Source organism: Erinaceus europaeus, chromosome 4, assembly GCF_950295315.1.
Source record: "Erinaceus europaeus chromosome 4, mEriEur2.1, whole genome shotgun sequence".
NCBI classification, from domain to species: domain Eukaryota; kingdom Metazoa; phylum Chordata; class Mammalia; order Eulipotyphla; family Erinaceidae; genus Erinaceus; species Erinaceus europaeus.
The window spans coordinates 66,355,666-66,374,120 of NC_080165.1; the positions used below are offsets into that span (position 1 = coordinate 66,355,666).

The following is an 18,455-nucleotide window of genomic DNA, read 5'->3' on the forward strand; positions in this document are numbered from 1 at the left end:
AATAAAACAACAAGGGCAACAAAAGGGAATAAATATTTTAAAAGAAAGAAAGGAAAGGAAGGCTTAGCCCCTTCTGTCTTAAGCACCCTTTGGAACTATCTAAAACCCTCTTTTAGGAATTTTCAAACCCCAAATTAGAGAAGAAAATAGACTTTTCTTTTTCTGTTTTTTTTTTTTTTTGGAGTTCAAGAATTATTTATTTTATTTTTTAATTTATTTCTTTATTGGGGAATTAATGTTTTACATTCAACAGTAAATACAATAGTTTGTACATGCATAACATTCCCCAGTTTCCCATTTAACAATACAACCCCCACTATGTCATTTATCATCCTTCACGGACCTGTATTCTCCCCACCCACCCACCCACCCCAGAGTCTTTTACTTTGGTGCAATACGCCAATTCCATTTCAGGTTCTACTTATGTTTTCTTTTCTCATCTTGTTTTTCATCTTCTGCCTGAGAGTGAAATCATCCCATATTCATCCTTCTGTTTCTGACTTATTTCACTCAACATGATTTTTTCAAGGTCCATCCAAGATCGGCTGAAAACGGTGAAGTCACCATTTTTTACAGCTGAGTAGTATTCCATTGTGTATATATACCACAACTTGCTCAGCCACTCATCTGTTGTTGGACACCTGGGTTGCTTCCAGGTTTTGGCTATTACAAATTGTGCTGCCAAAAACATATGTGTACACAGATCTTTTTGGATGGATGTGTTGGGTTCCTTAAGATATATCCCCAGGAGAGGAATTGCAGGGTCATAGGATAGGTCCATTTCTAGCCTTCTGAGAGTTCTCCAGACTGTTCTCCACAGAGGTTGGACCAATTGACATTTCCACCAGCAGTGCAGTAGGGTTCCTTTGACCCCACACCCTCTCCAGCATTTGCTGCTGTTACCTTTTCTGATGTATGATGTTCTCACAGGAGTGAAGTGATATCTCATTGTTGTCTTGATTTGCATTTCTCTGACAATCAGAGACTTGGAGCATTTTTTCATGTGTTTCTAGGCCTTTTGGATCTCTTCTGTGGTGAATATTCTGTCCAAGTCCTCCCCCCATTTTTGGATGGGGTTATTTGTTGTCTTGTTGTTGAGTCTGGCAAGCTCTTTATATATGTTGGTTATTAAACTCTTATCTGATGTATGGCATGTAAAGATCTCCCATTCTGTGAGGGGTCTCTTGGTTTGGGTAGTGGTTTCTTTTGCTGTGAAGAAGCTTTTTAATTTGATGTAGTCCCATAGGTTTATACTTGCCTTAGTCTTCTTTGTAATTGGATTTGTTTCATTGAAAATGTCTTTAAAATTTATGTGGAAAAGAGTTTTGTCAATATTTTCCTCTATTTGATAGTTTGTGGTCTAACATCCAAGTCCTTGATCCACTTGGAATTTACTTTTGTATTTGGTGAAATACAGTGGTTCAGTTTCATTCTTCTGCATATTTCAACCCATTGTTTCCAACACCATTTGTTGAAGAAACTCTGCTTTCCCCATTGAATAGTCTGGGCACCTTTGTCAAAGATTAGATGTCCATAGGTGTGGGGGCTCACTTCTGGGCTCTCAATTCTATTCCACTGGTCAGTGTGTCTATTCATGTTCCAGTACCAAGCAGTTTTGATGACAGCGGCCCTATAATATAGTTTGAGATCTGGGAGTGTGATGCCTCCGGTCTGTTCTTTTTTTTCAAGATTGTTTTGGCAATTCTAGGACTTTTCTGGTTCCAGATAAATATTTGTAGCATTTTTTCTATTCTCCTGATGGGATCCTGATGGGGATAGCATTAAATTTGTATATGGCTCTGGTAGTATATTCATTTTGATGATGTTAATTCTACCAACCCATGAACATGGAATATCTTTCCACTTCTTTGTGTCTTTTTCAATTTCCTTGAGTAGTGACTCATAATTTTCAGTATACAGATCTTTCACTTTTTGGTTAAGTTTACTCCTAGATATTTTATTGTTTTTGTTGCTATAGTAAAAGGAACTGATTTCTGGATTTCAATTTCTTCTATCTTAGTGTTTGCATAAAGGAATGCCACTGACTTTTGAATGTTAATTTTGTAGCCTGACACCTCACTGTATTTCCTGATGATTTCCAAAAGCTTCTTGCTGGATTCCTTAGGTTTTTCTGTGTATACTATCATGTCATCTGCAAATAGGGAGAGTTTCACTTCTTCTCTTCCAATCTGTATCCCTTTAATTCCTTGTTCTTGGCTGATTGCTATGGCAAGAACTTCCAACACTATGTTGAATAGTAATGGTGACAGTGGGCAGCCCTGTCTAATACCTGATCTGAGTGGAAATGCTTCCAGTTTTTCGCCATTGAGTATGATGTTGGCTGTAGGTTTGCTATACATAGACTTCACTATCTTCAGGAATTTTCCACCTAGTCCCATTTTTTGTAGTGTTTTGATCATAAAGGGATGTTGTATTTTGTCAAAGGCTTTCTCTGCATCTATTGATATGACCATGTGGTTTTTGGTCTTGCTTTTGTTGATGTGGTGGATCACATTGATTGATTTACGTATATTAAACCAACCTTGCATGCCTGGGATAAACCCCACTTGGTCATGATGAACAATCTTTTTGATATACTGCTGTATCCGGCTGGCTAGAATTTTGTTCAATATTTTTGCATCTGTGTTCATCAGAGATATTGGTCTGTAGTTTTCTTTTTTGGTTGTGTCCCTGTCTGCTTTTGGTATCAGGGTGATGTTGGCTTCATAGAAGCTGGCAGGGAGTATTCCAGTGTCGTCAACCTTCTGGAAGACTTTTAAAAGTAGAGGTATTAGTTCTTCTTTGAAGGTTTTGTAGAATTCATTTGTAAAACCATCTGGTCCAGGACTTTCATTTTTGGGAAGATTTTTGATAACTGTTTCAATTTCATTAGCTGTGATGGGCCTGTTCATGTTACCCACTTCCTCTTTACTTAGTTTTGGAAGTTGGTAGGTATCTAGGAAATCGTCCATTTCTTCCAGGTTCTCTAGCTTGGTGGCATATAGTTGTTCATAGAAGCCTCGCATGATATGTTGAATTTCTGTGGTGTCTGTTGTGATATCTCCTCTTTCATTTACTATCCAATTTATTTGGGTCTTCTTCCTTTTTTGTTTTGTGAGTCTGGCTAAAGGTTTGTCGATTTTGTTTACTCTTTCGAAGAACCAACATTTACTTTCATTGATCTTTTGTATGGTTTTCCTATTCTCAATGTTATTGATTTCTGCCCTAACTTTAGTGATTTCTGTCCTTCTGGTTGCTTTAGGGTTCCTTTGTTGTTGTTCTTCTAGGTCTTTAAGATGTGCAATCAGGTTGTTTATTTGTGCTTTTTCTTGTTTCCTAATATGTGCTTGTATAGCTATGAACTTCCCTCTTAGGACTGCTTTAGCTGTGTCCCAAATATTTTGATAGTTTGTGTCTTCATTTTCATTGAACTCTCAAAACATTTTGATTTCTTCCTTGATTTCCTCTTTGACCCAGAAGTTGTTAAGAAGTGTACTGTTGAGCTTCCACATTTTGGGACTGTTACTAATCTTTTGTTGATTGATAAGTGTTAGTCTAATTCCACTGTGGTCTGAGAAGATGCTTGGGATGATTTCAATGCTCTTGAATTGGCTGGTGCTGTATCTGTGGCCTAACATATGGTCTATCCTTGAGAATGACCCATGTGGATTTGAGTAAAATGTGTATTCCAGTTTCTTGGGATTAATGACTCTGAAAATATCCAGTAGTTCTAGTTTATCTATCTCTTCATTTAGCTCCCTTATGTCTTTATTGATTTTCTGCCTGGATGATCTGTCAAGTTGAGATAGTGGGGTGTTGAAGTCCCCTACTATGATTGTGTTACTGTTACTATATTGCTGTAACTCTTTCAGTAGAAGTTTGATGTATTTAGATGGCTTCTCATTGGGTGCATAGATGTTAATAATTGTTAAGTCCTCTTGATTGACTGATCCTCTGAGCATTAAGTAGTGTCCATTCCTATCTTTTTAAATCTTATCTATTTTAAAGTCTATCATGTCAGATATGAGAATAGCTGTTCCTGCCCTTTTTTGTGGGCCATTGGCTTGTATGATAGTTTTCCATCCTTTCACTTTAAGTCTGTGTTTGTCTTGTTGAGTTAGGTGGGTTTCCTGTAGACAGCATATTGTTGGGTTGTGTTTTCTGATCCATCTTCCTACTCTGTGTCTTTTAATAGGTGAATTCAGGCCACTGACATTTATTGATATCAAAGATTGAAGATATTTTAACGCCATTCTTGTAGAGTTTTAGAGTGTTTTGATATATGTCCTATTTGTGGTGCTCTGATTGTTTATAGGAGACCTTTCAGAACTTCTTTCAGGGCAGGCTTGGTGATAGTTGATTCCTTCAACTGTTGCTTGTCTGAGAAGGTTTTGATGCCTCCCTCTAGTCTGAATGACAGTCTAGCAGGATATAGTATTCTTGGCTGAATTCTCATTGAGCACACGATAGATATCTTGCCATTCTCTTCTGGCCTGTAGTGTTTGTATGGAGAAGTCTGCTGCTAATCTTATGGGTTTTCCTTTGTAGGTGACTCTTTGTTTTTCTCTTGCAGCCTTCAGGATCCTTTCTTTATCCTTATTCCTTTCCATTCTAAGTATGATATGTCTTGGTGTCTTTAGGTCTGGGTTAATTCTGTTTGGGACCCTCTAGGCTTCTTGAATCTTTATGTCTTTGATGTTGTCTAGACTAGAGAAATTTTCAGCTATTATGGCCTGGAAAATGCTTTCTTCCTCTCCTTCTCTTTCTTCCTCTGGTATGCCATTAATGCGTATATTGTTTCTTTTGAAGTCATCCCATAGGACTCTGTTGTTGTTTTCAGCATCTATTAATCTCTTTTTGAGATCTCTTACTTCTTTTTTAGTTGTCTCTAATTCATCCTCAATCTTGCTAATTCTGTCTTCAGCCTCATAGATTCTATTCTCTCTGCCCTCTACTGTTTTCTGGAGTTCATCTATTTTATTGCCCTGCTCTGATACTGTTTTAGCTTGTTCAGCTAGTTGCATTCTTAGCTCAGCGATTTCAGCTTTCAGCTCTCTAATAACCATGAGATAATTAGTATTTTCTCCCATATTCTCATTTGTTGTTCCTGTATTTCTGATTACAATTTTTTCAAATTCTTTACTCACTCCTGTTATTATTTCCTTAGCTAATGTTTGGATGTTGAACTCATTATTTTGTGTTTCACCCTCTGGAGGACTTTTAGCTGGACTCTTATCCTGGTTCGATTCTCCAATGTTTTTTCTTGTTGTTTTAACTATTTTATATATTGTGTTATGAGTTCCCTTTATCAGTACTTTTCAAATTATTGATCACTATTGCCTGGATTGACTTGTGTCTAAGTAAGCTAATTAAAGGGTTCACAGTGGCGGAAGTTAACAGTTGTTTCAATAGTATTTAAATCTCTGAGTTGGGACTCAGTGGTTTAAAAGCCTCTTTTTTTTTTTTCTTCCCTGTAGGCTATGGGAGCCTGAGGGCTTTTAAACTATCAATAGGCTTCAGCTTAATCACTGACTCCTGACCAAGAGATAAAGCAGGGTGTGGCAGAGATAATCCAGTGGTTATGCAAAGAGACTTTCAGGGCCCCTCAGCTATGCCACCGAGGTATATGTCTTCTCCTGAGTTTCCTGGTTAGATCTCTGTCCCCTGGTGTCCCTCCCTGTCACTGCTCCAGATTCTGAGGGTAGTGGCAATGGATACTCAGAGTTGCACTTGGTGAGTCTCTGGGGAGTTCTCTCCTCCCTTAATCTGTCCCCTTGTTGGTGGAGCAGACTGGAGTTGGTGTCTCAACCGATAAACTGCTGAACTGCTAGCAGTCACTCAATCTCTCCTTCGGCTCCTCTCTCCTCTCTGTCACCAGCCACACGTGTTTGTACTCACCGGTGATTTACTGGGTTCCTGTGGTCATTCTAGTCCTGTCTTGTTTAGGTCCCGGGTGGTCTCCTTTGGCATTCCTAGTTGATCAGGGAGAGGAGAGGAGAGAAAGCGATCTGCTGCTCATAGCTCCGCCTCCGGAAGTTGAATCCCTGTTGTTTTTTTTTTTTAAGAATTTATTATTTATTCATGAGAAAAATGAGAGAGAGAACCAGATATTACTCTGGTACATGTGCTGCTGAGGATTGAACTCAGGGCCTCATGCTTGAGAGTCCATTGCTTTATCCACTACGCCACCTCCGGAACCACAGAAAGTATACTTTTCTGTAGACATCACTATTAACCAACTTCTTTCCAATTATGTTCCCGCCATATATATATATTTTTTTCTCCTTGGAAAATTAAAGCAAATTAAAATTAAAGCCAATTACAGGTACCATTTAACCTGTAAACATGTCACTATGCATCTAAGGAAGTCCTTATTTTAATTTTGAATTGACTATTGGTTCACAAGATGTCATACAAAAATGTATCTACGGAGGTCCCATGACCAGCTTGCCTCAGCAGTAGCCATTTGCATTACTATATCAGAATCAGAAAATTGACATTGAAACAATCCACAGAGTTTGTTCAGATTTTGCCATAGTGTGCACCTGTCCGTGCACAGCACTTCTCTTTCATTTATGTACTAATGAGAGAATGAGAACCAGAGCATCACTCTAGCATATCATGTCAAGGATCAAACTCAGAACCCCATGCTCACAAGTCAAATACTTTTTATCTGTTATGTCTCCTGTCGGGCCAGGTCTTTTTTTTTTCTTTCTTTTTTCTTTCCTCCAGGGTTATTGCTGGGGCTCAGTGCCTGCACTAGGAATCCACTTCTCCTGGAGGTCATTCCGCACCACCCCATTTTGTTGCCCTTGTTATTGTTGCCACTGCTATTGTTGGATAGGGCAGAAAAATCAAGAGGGGGGGGGAGAGAGATAGGCACCTGCAGACTGCTTCACTGCCCATGAAGTGACACCCCCCCCCCGCAGGTGGGCAGCCGGGGGCTTTAACTGGGATCCTTGTACTGGTCCTTACACTTCATGCCATGTGTGCTTAACCTGCTGCACTACCACCTGGCCCCCCAAGGTCTTTGTTTCCTAAGAGAAAGGCGAGGACCACTGCAGTACATGCAGCACCGGGTATCAAACTGGAACCCTCAGGCATACAGGTCCCTTGTTCTGCCACCTGAGCTGTCTCCCCAGCTGCTGTGTGTTTAGTTTTATTCATACGTAGATTTGAGTAGCTGCCACCACACTAAATAATACAAGCTTGTTCAGAACTGTGCCTCAGTGGTGGAATACATGTTTTGCATGTATGAGACCTTGGGTTTGATCTCTGGCACCCAAAAAATTATCTACAAATATTTCCCACATTTCCCCCCCTTCAGGGTTACCACTGGTGCTCTCTGCCAGCACTTTGAGTCTATTGCTTCTGGTGGCCATTTTTCATCATTTTATTGGGTAGGACAGAGAATTTGAGGGGAGAAGTAGAGATAAGGCAAGAGACAGAGACACCAGCAGACCTGCTTCATCGCTTGTGAAGTGGCCTCCTTGAAGGTGGGGAGCCAGGGGCTCGAACTTGGATCCTTACATGGATCCTTGTGCTTCACACTATGTGTGCTTAACCTGGTGCACTACTGCCCAGTCCCCCACCACCCACATTTTCTTTTTGGACATATCATTATAGAGTGGAGAAGACATGTACAGTGGCAGAAGTCATTAAAATATTAGTAAAAAAAAAAAGGGGTCCTGGAAGTTAGCACAATGGTTTCTGCAGCAGACTTTATTTCACTCACGAAACTGGGAAGTCCCCCTGTTCAGTCCTTGGCACCACCATAAGCCAGAGATGAGCAGCACTGATATATACAAAGGCCTATATATGAATATTTATAACCACTTTATGTACAATAGCTCCAAACTGAAGCTATCCTATGTATCCTTCCATGTGTGGAGATAGACTCATGAACACAAGGGTATTAGTAAATAAGGCTACATTAAAACTTACTCTAAAAATCTACCTTGAAAGACAGGAAGATATAACAGTGTTAGTATGTCTGACTTGTCTGTATGAGACCCTAGAAGTTCCATGTTCAGTCTCCCAGCACTACCATAGGTCAGAGCTGAGCAGTGCTGTGGTAAAAATGATTAGGTCGGAGAGCTGGGCGGTAGTGCAGCAGGTTAAGCACACATGGTGCGTTAAGCGCAAGGACCGGCATAAGGATCCCAGTTCAAGCCCCCGGCTCCCCACCTGCAGGGAAGTTGCTTCACAAGCGGTGAAGCAGGTCTGCAGGTGTCTTTCTCTTCCCCTCCTCTCTCCAGTTTTCTCTGTCCTATCCAATAACAATGACATCAATAACAACAATAATAATAACTACAACAATAAAAAAGCAAGGGCAACAAAAAGGGAATAAATAAATATTTTTTTTTAAATGATAAGGTTCTGGAACATGATGGCAGAGGACCTTGTGGGGGTTGTATTGTTTTGTAGAAAACTTGGAAATGTTATACATGTACAAACTATTGTATTTACTGTCGACTGTAAAACATTAATCCCCTAATTAAAAGGAAAAAAATAATCATCATTATCACCTTAAACTACCATGGGCCAAAATAATAATAGTAATATGGCAAATTCTCATCAACACAGGTCTTTATGCTGTCTCTTTATAACCACACCCACCTTCCCTCTATTCAGACTAACCCCCGATAACTATTGTCCTAGTCTCCATTTCTTCAAGATATAAAATGACATGTAAATAGAGTCATAAAGTCTGTAGCTTTTCTGAGTCTCACTCAGTTTAAATGAGAACCATCTTAGTTGTTTCATGCATAATTCCGTTATAATGCTGAGCTGTAGCATATGGTGTGGATGTACCACCACAGCCGATATGTTGATTGACATGTAGGCTGTTTTCCAGTTTGGAGCTATTATGCATAAAGTGGCTATAGACATTCACATATAGGCCTTTGTATAAACATTAATTTCTTTCTTTGTGATAAATGCTCAAGATTGCAGTCACTGGGTTCTATGATAACTATGCATTTACTTTTATTTTTTAATATTGATTTAATATTAATGAGAGATACAATGGGAAACAGACACTAAGCACTACTCAGTTCTGGCTTATGGTAGGGATGGGATTTGAAGCTGGGACCTTGGAGCCTCAGGCGCAATGAAAGCCTTGTGTAATCACTATGCTATCTCCCCAGTCTCACTACATGTTTTGAAACAAACGTATTTTCCAGAGTGGTGGTACCATTTTGCACTCACACTAGCAATGTGTAAATGATGTAGTTTTTCCACATCCTCACCAATAAATGATGCTATGTTTAAATGTTAGCAAGTTTGGCAGGTCTGTGGTACTATTTCATTGTGATTTTAACTTGCTTTCCACTAATACTTGATGTTGAACCCCTTATGTGCTTGTTTGCTATCCATATTATCTTTCTGGGTGAAATGTCCACCTGAGACTTTTGCCCATTTTCTACCTGTATTGTTTCTCTGGTTTTGAAATTTCTTCATTTTTTGAAATAAACGAATTTTGACAGATGGGGGGTTTGCAAATGCCTTCTTCCTCTTATCTTTTCTGCATTTCACAGGATCTTTTGCCGAACAAAAGTGTCTACTTTTGATCAAGTCCAAATTATTCCTTTTTTCTGTTAGGGGTTGTGTATTTATTTGTTTTGTTTCCAGGGTTATCACTGGGGCACTATGAATCCACTGCTCCTGGAGCCCATTTCTCTTCCATCTTACTGGATAGAGAGAAATTGAAAGGGGTATGGGAAGATAGAGCGGGAGAGAGACAGAGAGACACAGACACCTGTAAACCTGCTTGTGAAAGGAGCCCCCTGCAGGTGGGAAGCCGGGGGCTCGAACTGGGATCGTCATGTGGGTCCTTATGCTTCTATACTATGCACTTAACCCAGTGCGCCACTGCCCAGCCCCCATGTTTTTATTTTTGGGTCTAAAAGTTCTGCCAGAGTCCTGTGCACTGGAGAGTTTCTTTTTTTTATTTTTGTGGTATTGCTACAGATTTAAAAAAATTATTTATTTATTATTAGATAGAGACAGAAATTGAGGGGAGGGGAGACAGACACTGCAGGTAGGAATTGTTCACCTGTTATCTTGTAATTTTGTAAATCAATATTAAGTCACTAATAAAAATAATAAAAATTTAGGGGCCAGGTGGTGGCGCACCTGGTTGAGCATACACATTACAGTGTTCAAGGACTCAGGTTCAAGCCCCCAGTCCCCACCTGCAGGGGGAAAGCTTCACAAGTGGTGAAACTTTCTCTCTGCTGATAGGGACTAGGGGCTTGAACCCGGGTCTTTGCACACTGTATTGACTTAACTAACTTCACCACTGCCTGGTCCTATAGATTTGTTGTACATTTTTATTATTTTTTTATTATAGCAGAATTTTATTAAAATTCATTTACATAGGGAGTCGGGCGGTAGTGCAGCGGGTTAAGCACACATGGCACAAAGCGCAAGGACCGGCGTAAGGATCCCAGTTCAAGCCCTGGTTCCCCACCTGCAGGTGAGTCGCTTCACAGGTGGTGAAGCAGGTCTGCAGGTTTCTCTCTTTCTCTCCCTCTCTCTGTCTTCCCCCCATTTCTCTCTGTCTTAGCCTACAACAATGACATCAACAACAACAAGTACAACAATAAAACAACAAGGGCAACAAAAGGGAATAAATAAATATTAAAAAAATAACTTACATAGTGTTTTGCAGACAAAAAAAAAAAAAAAAAAACAGTCCAAGTCCTCAACATTCAGGCAATCCTCAGAAGTGTTTTAAAAGACAGATTTCTTTACTCTTCAAGCAAACAGATGCTTCTCTTTATGCTCCTAAAAATGTATTTCATTACTCCACGTCTCAAGAACAATCCTATAGTGATTCCTACTGTAACCTCTAACTTCTGCAGAGAGTGAAGAGATACTAGCTAAGAACCTTCTTCAAAATGCAATGCCTCACCCCAGAGGTATAGTGCAAGAGATACACAAAATATCGGCTACTTCATAGGAGTGTGCACACACCTAGTAGCTGGACCATGGGAAGAGCCTGAGAGCCCAGCTAAATGGCTCCTAGCTGCGGAGTGTGGCCAGTTGGGACTGCACGGCCTCCAGAGCCTCTTCCTCATCTTCTGAGGCAGCCATAGCTCCTGGAGGTTCAGGATCTGGGAGGACGTCAGTGACTTTATTAGGTGCTTTACCCAAGGCCCCTGCTGTAATTTCAAACAGAATTCCATCTCTGCTGCTTTTACCATTTCTTCCTGATCATCTATGCTTTTTAAAAAATTTTTATTTATAAAAAGGAAACATTGACAAAACCATAGGATAAGAGGGGTACAGCTTCGCGCAATTCCCACCACCAGACCTCTGTATACCATCCCCTCTGTTGGGCATTAAACCAGCTCCCCCCAGCTCCATGCTGCATTGCTGATAGTGTGGCCTATTTACATAATCATTGTTTTGCCTGAGACCCGCCCTGCCTGCAGGGTATAGGTTAATCCCATTGGTTAGAACCTTCACAACAGCTACTATGGAAGCTTTCTACCTTCCCGCTCTTTTCTCCACCCCCTCTCCTAGCCATTTCTTTTTCCCACTTGTCACTTCCAGTTTCTAAGATATACAAAGCATTGTCTGTGATCAATAAAAGCATTGCATTGTGTTCCTGCTCCGCCACAAGTTCCTGGTCTGTCTCCCGCATTGCTGAGTAAGCAGCAGCCCAGGTTGGCTCTGGTTGAGTTCTCTCCAACAGAGAGCATGTGCCCGGAAAGAAACACCCTCACACTAGCCCAGCACCCCCCCCCCCCCACTATAGCCTTCCTATTCTTTAACCCTCTGGGAGTATGGACCCAAGATCATTGAGGGATGCAGAAAGTTGAAGGTTTGGCTTCTGTAATTGCTTCCCCACTGAACATGGGCATTGACAGGTCGATCCATATTCCCAGCCTGTCTCTCTTTCCCTAGGGAAGGGGAAGGGCTGTGGGGAAACGGAGCTCCAGGACATTGGTGGGGTTGTCTGTCCAGGGAAGTCTGGTCAGCATCATGCTAGCATCTGGAACCTGGTGGCTGAAAAGAGAGTTAATATACAAAGCCAAACAAATTGTTGAACAATCATGGACTTAAAGGCTGGAATAGTGCAGATGAAGTGTTGGGGGGTCCTCCATTTTGTAGATAGCTAGTGGGCATATTTTAGTTATATTTCAAAGGGCCTGTAGCTATACTAGTTGTTTGTTTTTTTTTTTAACCTGAACCTGAAATCTGATATGCAGGTGTATCCTAATTATTGTCTGGGGAGATGACATCATGGCTGGGAAAAGGATCAGAAAGCTGAATCAGGGAAGAGAGCAGCTCCCTAATATGGAAAAGGGGCATAAATATTACTGTAAACCCCATCGATTTGATGTGATCTGGGGCCCATAATTAGCTTAGGAGCCTGTGTGACCTCTGCATCCCTGTAGATCTGAGCTCACATTCTGTGGTCATGAGTAGGAACATTCCATGTTGCCCCAGTATCAACCTATCTTCCTCAGGTGTAGCATAGAGTATGTTATCCATCCTCCCTTCAGAGAATGGAACATTCTCTACCATTGTTGATCCAGGTTGAGGGCAAGGTCCTATGGGGTCCCACAAAGGGGTCTATTTTGTTGTTCCTGTTAGAAATGACTGGTAACAATGGAGAGAGGGATATTTGAATTCTAGGCCCATCGTGTCTGTTTGGGAATCTCAGGACTCCCCGATTAGGGCCCCGGCTGGTGCATCTATGCTTTCAGACATGTCCTCTAACATCTCTTCTGTTACCCCAGCCTTCATCATCTCTTTGGACAGCTCCCACATGGTAGCCTGGATTTCTGGAATCTTCATAAGACTCTGCATGTCCTTCATTACTTCTGTGTTCTTTTGCAGGGAACCAGCCACTCGCAAAACAGCTAGCTGATTCTTTATCCCATGCGCAGAGTTCATGTGAGCTTTGGAGGCATAGAGCTTGCTCATGGCCTTCCTTGGCCTAATCATCTCCTTGGCCAGAACCACACAGACATCCTTTCGACTCTTCTTGGCAGCATCTTTCATAGATTGTTTCACTTTTTCTTCTTCACTTTGGATATCTCTTGTCTGTCAATAACTCTCATTTCCTTTCTTTTTAAAAATTTTTATTATTTAATCATTTATTTAAGAAAGGAGACATTAACAAAACTGTAGGATAGGAGGGGTGCAACTCCACACAACTCCCACCACCCGATCTCCATATCCCATCCCCTCCCCTGATAGCTTTCCCATTCTCTATCCCTCTGGGAGTATGGACCCAGGGTCGTTTTGGGTTGCAGAAGGTGGAAGGTCTGGCTTCTGTAATTGCTTCCTCACTGAACATGAGCATTGACTGGTCGATCCATACTCCTAGTCTGCCTCTCTCTTTCCCTAGTAAGATGGGTCTCTGGGGAAGTGGAGCTCCAGGACACATTGGTGGGGTCATCTGTCCTGGGAAGTCTGGTTGGCATCCTGCTGGCCTCTGAAACCTGGTGGCTGAAAAGAGAGTTAATATACAAAGCCAAACAAATTGTTGAACAGTCATGGACCTAAAGGCTGGAATAGTGCAGATGAAGTGTTGGGGGGTACTCACTGCAGACTATTGTATACTTTTGCGTTCAGGTATATATTTTGCCCTGGTTTATGGATACGTGTGAACATATGCTGTGTCTCAGGGGACCTGGACTATATCTTTATTGGGGAGTGGACTACCTGGAATGGAATTAGAGAATACTATGAAAGGAAAGGTCTCACCCGAGTAATGAAGCTGAAGGGTTGTCATTCCACACCTGATGTCTCTGGACACAGTCTGAAGTGAAGCATGCTGGGGTGGCACTCGTTGCGTTGCATTTTCTTTCTTATCTTCAGTGACCATTCATTGGCCAGTTCTTTAGGCAGCTTCTCCTGGGTCTTCCCAAACGGGCCCATGGCGAACTCCATTTTTATTCCTTAATCTATTTTCAGTATAATTTATGGAGAGTTTGAAGTTTAGTTTGAGTTCATTATTTTACTGTGGATATTCAGCTGGTCCACCACCATTTGTTGTAATGTTATTCCTACTGAAGTATATTTGTACTTTTGTCAAAAATTGGTGGTGTGTGTGTAGCATATTTGTGTGGGTTTATAGACTTTAATTTTTTTTTACAATTTTATTTTTTTATTATTTTTTAAAATTTTATTTATTTATTATTGGATAGAGACAGAGAGAAATTGAGAGGGGAGTTGTAGATAGGGAGAGAGAAAGAGAGACACTTGGAGTCCTGCTTCACCACTCACAAAGCTTCCTTCCTGCAGATGGGGACTAGGGGCTTGAACTCGGGTCCTTGCGTACTATAACGTGTGTACGCATAACCAGGTGTGCCAACGCCTGGCCCCACAATTTCATTTTTTTTTTTTTTTTTTTACCAGAGCACTGTTCGGCTCTGGCTTATGGTGGTGCAGGGGACTGAACCTGGGACTTTGTAGCCTCAGGCATGAGAGTCTCTTTGCACAATCATTATACTATCCACCTCATCCAACTTTTTTTTTTACATAATCAACATTATACACATTGTATATGTCAATGTCATATTTAACACATGAATAGTAATTTTACATTATTTATTTATCTGGTTCATATTTAGCCTTTCTCAGTTTTCTCAAACAAGTGTTTATTTTGTCACCAGATTTATCACTGGGGCTCAGTGCCTGCAGGTCTCCATTTATGGCCACTTTTTTTTTTTCTCTTAGATAGGAGGTATAGAGGGAGAGACAGAGAGTGAAGGAGAGACACTATAGGACTGCTCCTCCATTCATGAAGCTGCTCCCCTGCACATGTTCCCATATGGAAGTCTGTGGCTCGAACCCAGGTCTTTGCTCATGGTGATGTGTGGGTTTTAGCAGGTAAACAACATGCTGGCCTCAAGTGTATTTATTTGTAACAATGAATTCTTTTGAATCAGGACCAAAATAATTCGATCCACACTTTGCACTCCATTTTCACATCTCCTAAGTGTATGATGGTCCCTCAGTTATTTATTAATGAGGGAGCCCCTTTCCCAACCTCCCACCTCCTGGAGGAAGTTATGCTCAGCAGGCTTCCTTCCTTTGTTTCTGACCAGGAGGCAGTTTAATGATGGAGTCAGCTGAGAAACCTATAGCAAAATGGCCTGACTTACAGATGGTGGAGAAATGCTGAGAAGAAAGCGAGCAAGTTCTTTGTGTCTTAAGAGGAAGCCGCTCTCACCACCAGTGTCCTGTGCCTTCTTGGCGCTCTGCCTCCTGTAAACTCTCAGTCTCCAGCCTCCTTAGCACCTTTCCAGACTATGTCAATCCTTCCCTTCTTCATTCACTCACCCAACAAACACTTGCTGAGCTACTGTGCATAGGCACCAAGCCAGATGTTGGGCTACAGTGGAGAGGATAATAAAGTCCCTGCCTTCCCTGCGTTTATGGTCTGGGGAGACAGAAAGCTCACAAAAGATGTGTAAAGTCAAGTGGTAAAGTAGTCCTGAGAGAAAAGCAGTAGTGTACTTTGGGTTAGGTAGTTTGAGGGCTTAAAAAAGGGTTATTGTTCGAGACCTGGCTCCCCACCTGCAGGGGAGTCACTTCACAGGCGGTGAAGCAGGTCTGCAGGTGTCTATCTTTCTCTCCCCCTCTCTGTCTTCCCCTCCTCTCTCCATTTCTCTGTCCTATCCAACAATAACAACAATAATAGTAACAACACCAATAAACAACAAAGAAGGGCAACAAAAGGGATAAAAATGGCCTCCAGGAGCAGTGGGTTCATAGTGCCGTCACCGAGCCCCAGCAATAACCCTGGAGGCAAAAAAAAAAAAAGCATTATTGTGGGGGTCAAGTGGTAGTGTTGTGGGGGTCAAGTGGTAGTGTAGCAGCGCAAGGACTGGGTACAAAAACAATAGTCTGCACATGGTCGATTATTTGTGATCATGAAAGTGCCATTGGTCCCCAAATTCCCTTCCTTCCTCACCCTCCCCCCTTTTTCTTTCAACTCTGTAATACATATGCTTATGAGTTTCTTTCAGCCACTGATGGCTTCTCACTGTTGTTTCACTCAGGCTCAGACTGAAGCACGTGTTTAATTCTCTGAGCAGCAGCTCACAGCGCTTATGCCCGTGGGGGGCTGCTGGGCTGAGGGGAAGGACCAGCCATGGACTGACTCTCTCCCTCCTGGAGAAGAACTCAAGGTATTTCTTGTCCTCGTCCTCGTGGAGCCTGGGGCTTAACCCTCATTTCCATTTTATTGTGTTTTTTCTTCTTCTTTTACCAAAGAGTTGTTTACTTCTTCTGAACACATAATAGATGTATACAGTATAAGATGTAAAAGATGAAAAGACAGGAGGAGTGACTAAGCATCCCTTCTCCTCCTCCATTTCCCACTCTTCTTTCCCATCAACACTGTCTGATGTTTTCCTCCAAAAATGGTTTGTGTAGCAAATGTAAATGCTTATATATCTTTTCCCCTTTTTTGTACAATGAGAGAAGCTTCTAACTACCCTCTTCTCCCCCCTCCATCCCCAGTTCTCAGTGTATCTTCTGGCCAAGGTCCTATGTCACTAATGAAGAGTCCTTTTTCACTGTTTCATGGCTACATAGTGTTCTACTGTATAGATCAATCATAATTTACTTGTTTATTGATTGATAATTGTTATACCAGCGCACTGCTCAATTCTGGTGTGTAGTGGTGCCAGGGATTGAACCTGGGACCTCAGAGCCTCAGCGTATAAGGCTATTACATAAACTGCTGTGCTACCCTGTACCGTCCCCCTTCCCATCTTATTTATCAATAGCACTGTTTCTTTCACTGCTTGGAGGAAAAGGAAATAAAGAACAGGGTCAGCAGACTTCTTAAGGACATTGCCAAGTGTTAAGCCCTGATCTTTCCCAATCTCCTGCCTGCTTCCTGAGAGAAACACAAGGGAAGCAGGACATGCCACAAGGAGCAGAAGCAAATGTTGTTGTTTTTTTTTTTCCCTCTACCAGAGCACTGTTCAACTTTGGTTCATGGAAGTACCTCAGGATCTCAGAGCTTCAGGCCTGAGAGTCTTTTTGCATAACATTTATGCTATTTCCCCAGCCCCTGTAACAGAGGCAGTTTGAAGGCACCCCACAACTCTAACATGTAACTCAAGATGCCAGCTTCAGAGGTGGGGTCCTGTGGTCTCTGAACACAGTAAGCAAACACAGACATGTTCATTTGTTCCTGTTCTACACAAATGGTAGCACACTGCCTAACTTCTTCTGCATCTGCTGCTCACCCCTGACCTTGCCGGAGCTCACGTGGGTTGGCTCTCAGCCAGGAAGGTAAACAACTGATTCTCCCTTGCTCGCTCAAGAGATGATGTGAAATAGAGACAAGAGACACCAGGGAGAATTGGGACACTCTCGTTTATTTTGGGGTGGGCTTGGGTTTAAATAGAGTTTCAGACAAAGAACATTTTTCAAATACGTCAGAAATTACAGGTTTCTTAAAGGTCAGCTTGCCCCTATGGTAGGGGGCTGGTATGACAGGAATTGATGAGATACGTAAAGGTCAAGACAGTTATTCTCCATGATGCAAGCAACCTAATTATCCAAAGGTATTTGAGAGAAACATAGGGGTTAAACCAGTAGGGTGAGATAGAAAGAAGATAAACAAGCTTGAGAGATTATCAGAAGGCTATAAGGAAATAACGTTTGGAGTTTCACTGACTGAAGTCAAGGAGGTGTTTGATGGAGTATGCTTTCTCTAGTGATCAAAAGTGAGGTGGTTGTGTGAACTCTGGGTGACTGTGAACTTTAAATGAACCTTAAGGCAGGCAGCCATGTGGTCTGCAGTTAATGGGGAGAGGCAGTGAGGTTTCTGTGGGCTTGAGAGTCTGAAAGGGAAGAACTAAGTCTGAGAGACTGTTTTTCCCCTTTGCTCATCACGGTTGAGAGAGACTAACAAGGGGGTGTCTTACCCAGACCTCCATCCAAGAATGGGGAGAGTTTTCCCTAAGCTCTATCAAGCTTACACATAGCCCCACACAACCTAATATCTGTCTCTTGGTTTTCATTCCATGTTGGTTCAGTAAGTGCGTTCTTGGGGGTTTTTATGTTGTGGGATAGTCCACTAGGCACCATATTCCAGCACAATTGAGAACATTTCCAACAAACTGCTATAGAGAGCTGATGTTATCCTGCTGGAATATCTGTGCACCAACTTCCTAGACATGGCATTTCCTGCCCACAGCTATGCACTTACCCTCTGGTAGCCTGTGCCAGATGCCCTCCATGGCATCTGGGCTTGCACCACATAATGGGCTTGCACCACATTAGTCTCTCTCCAGGGAAACAGCCTGTCAGCCTGCACCCAGGTCAACATTGTATGATCAGATGTCTCCTCTTCTGCCAATCTCATAAGAGAAAAATGATATTTTTGCCTCTAGTTGCTGGGGCTCGGTGCCAGCACTATAAATCCGTGGCTCCTGGAAGCCATTTTATTCAACAGGACAGAGAGG

At 41.9% G+C, this 18,455-nt stretch overlaps 1 protein-coding gene and 1 pseudogene across 2 annotated transcripts in view; one reads left to right on the forward strand and one right to left on the reverse strand.

Moving 5' to 3' along the window:
- TAF8 (TATA-box binding protein associated factor 8) overlaps nt 1-16,555 on the forward strand; it is a 43,570-nt gene extending 27,015 nt beyond the window's left edge. The window contains exon 9 of one of the 2 annotated variants that reach the window (XM_060189815.1): nt 16,032-16,555. In XM_060189815.1, the coding sequence (XP_060045798.1) occupies nt 16,032-16,272 (241 nt within the window). In that variant the 3' untranslated portion in view covers nt 16,273-16,555. The remainder of the gene's footprint in view (nt 1-16,031) is intronic. The other variant, XM_060189817.1, reaches the window with a different exon arrangement.
- On the reverse strand, nt 10,990-14,612 carry LOC132538291 (charged multivesicular body protein 3-like; annotated as a pseudogene).
- Nucleotides 16,556-18,455: the final 1,900 nt, after the last annotated feature.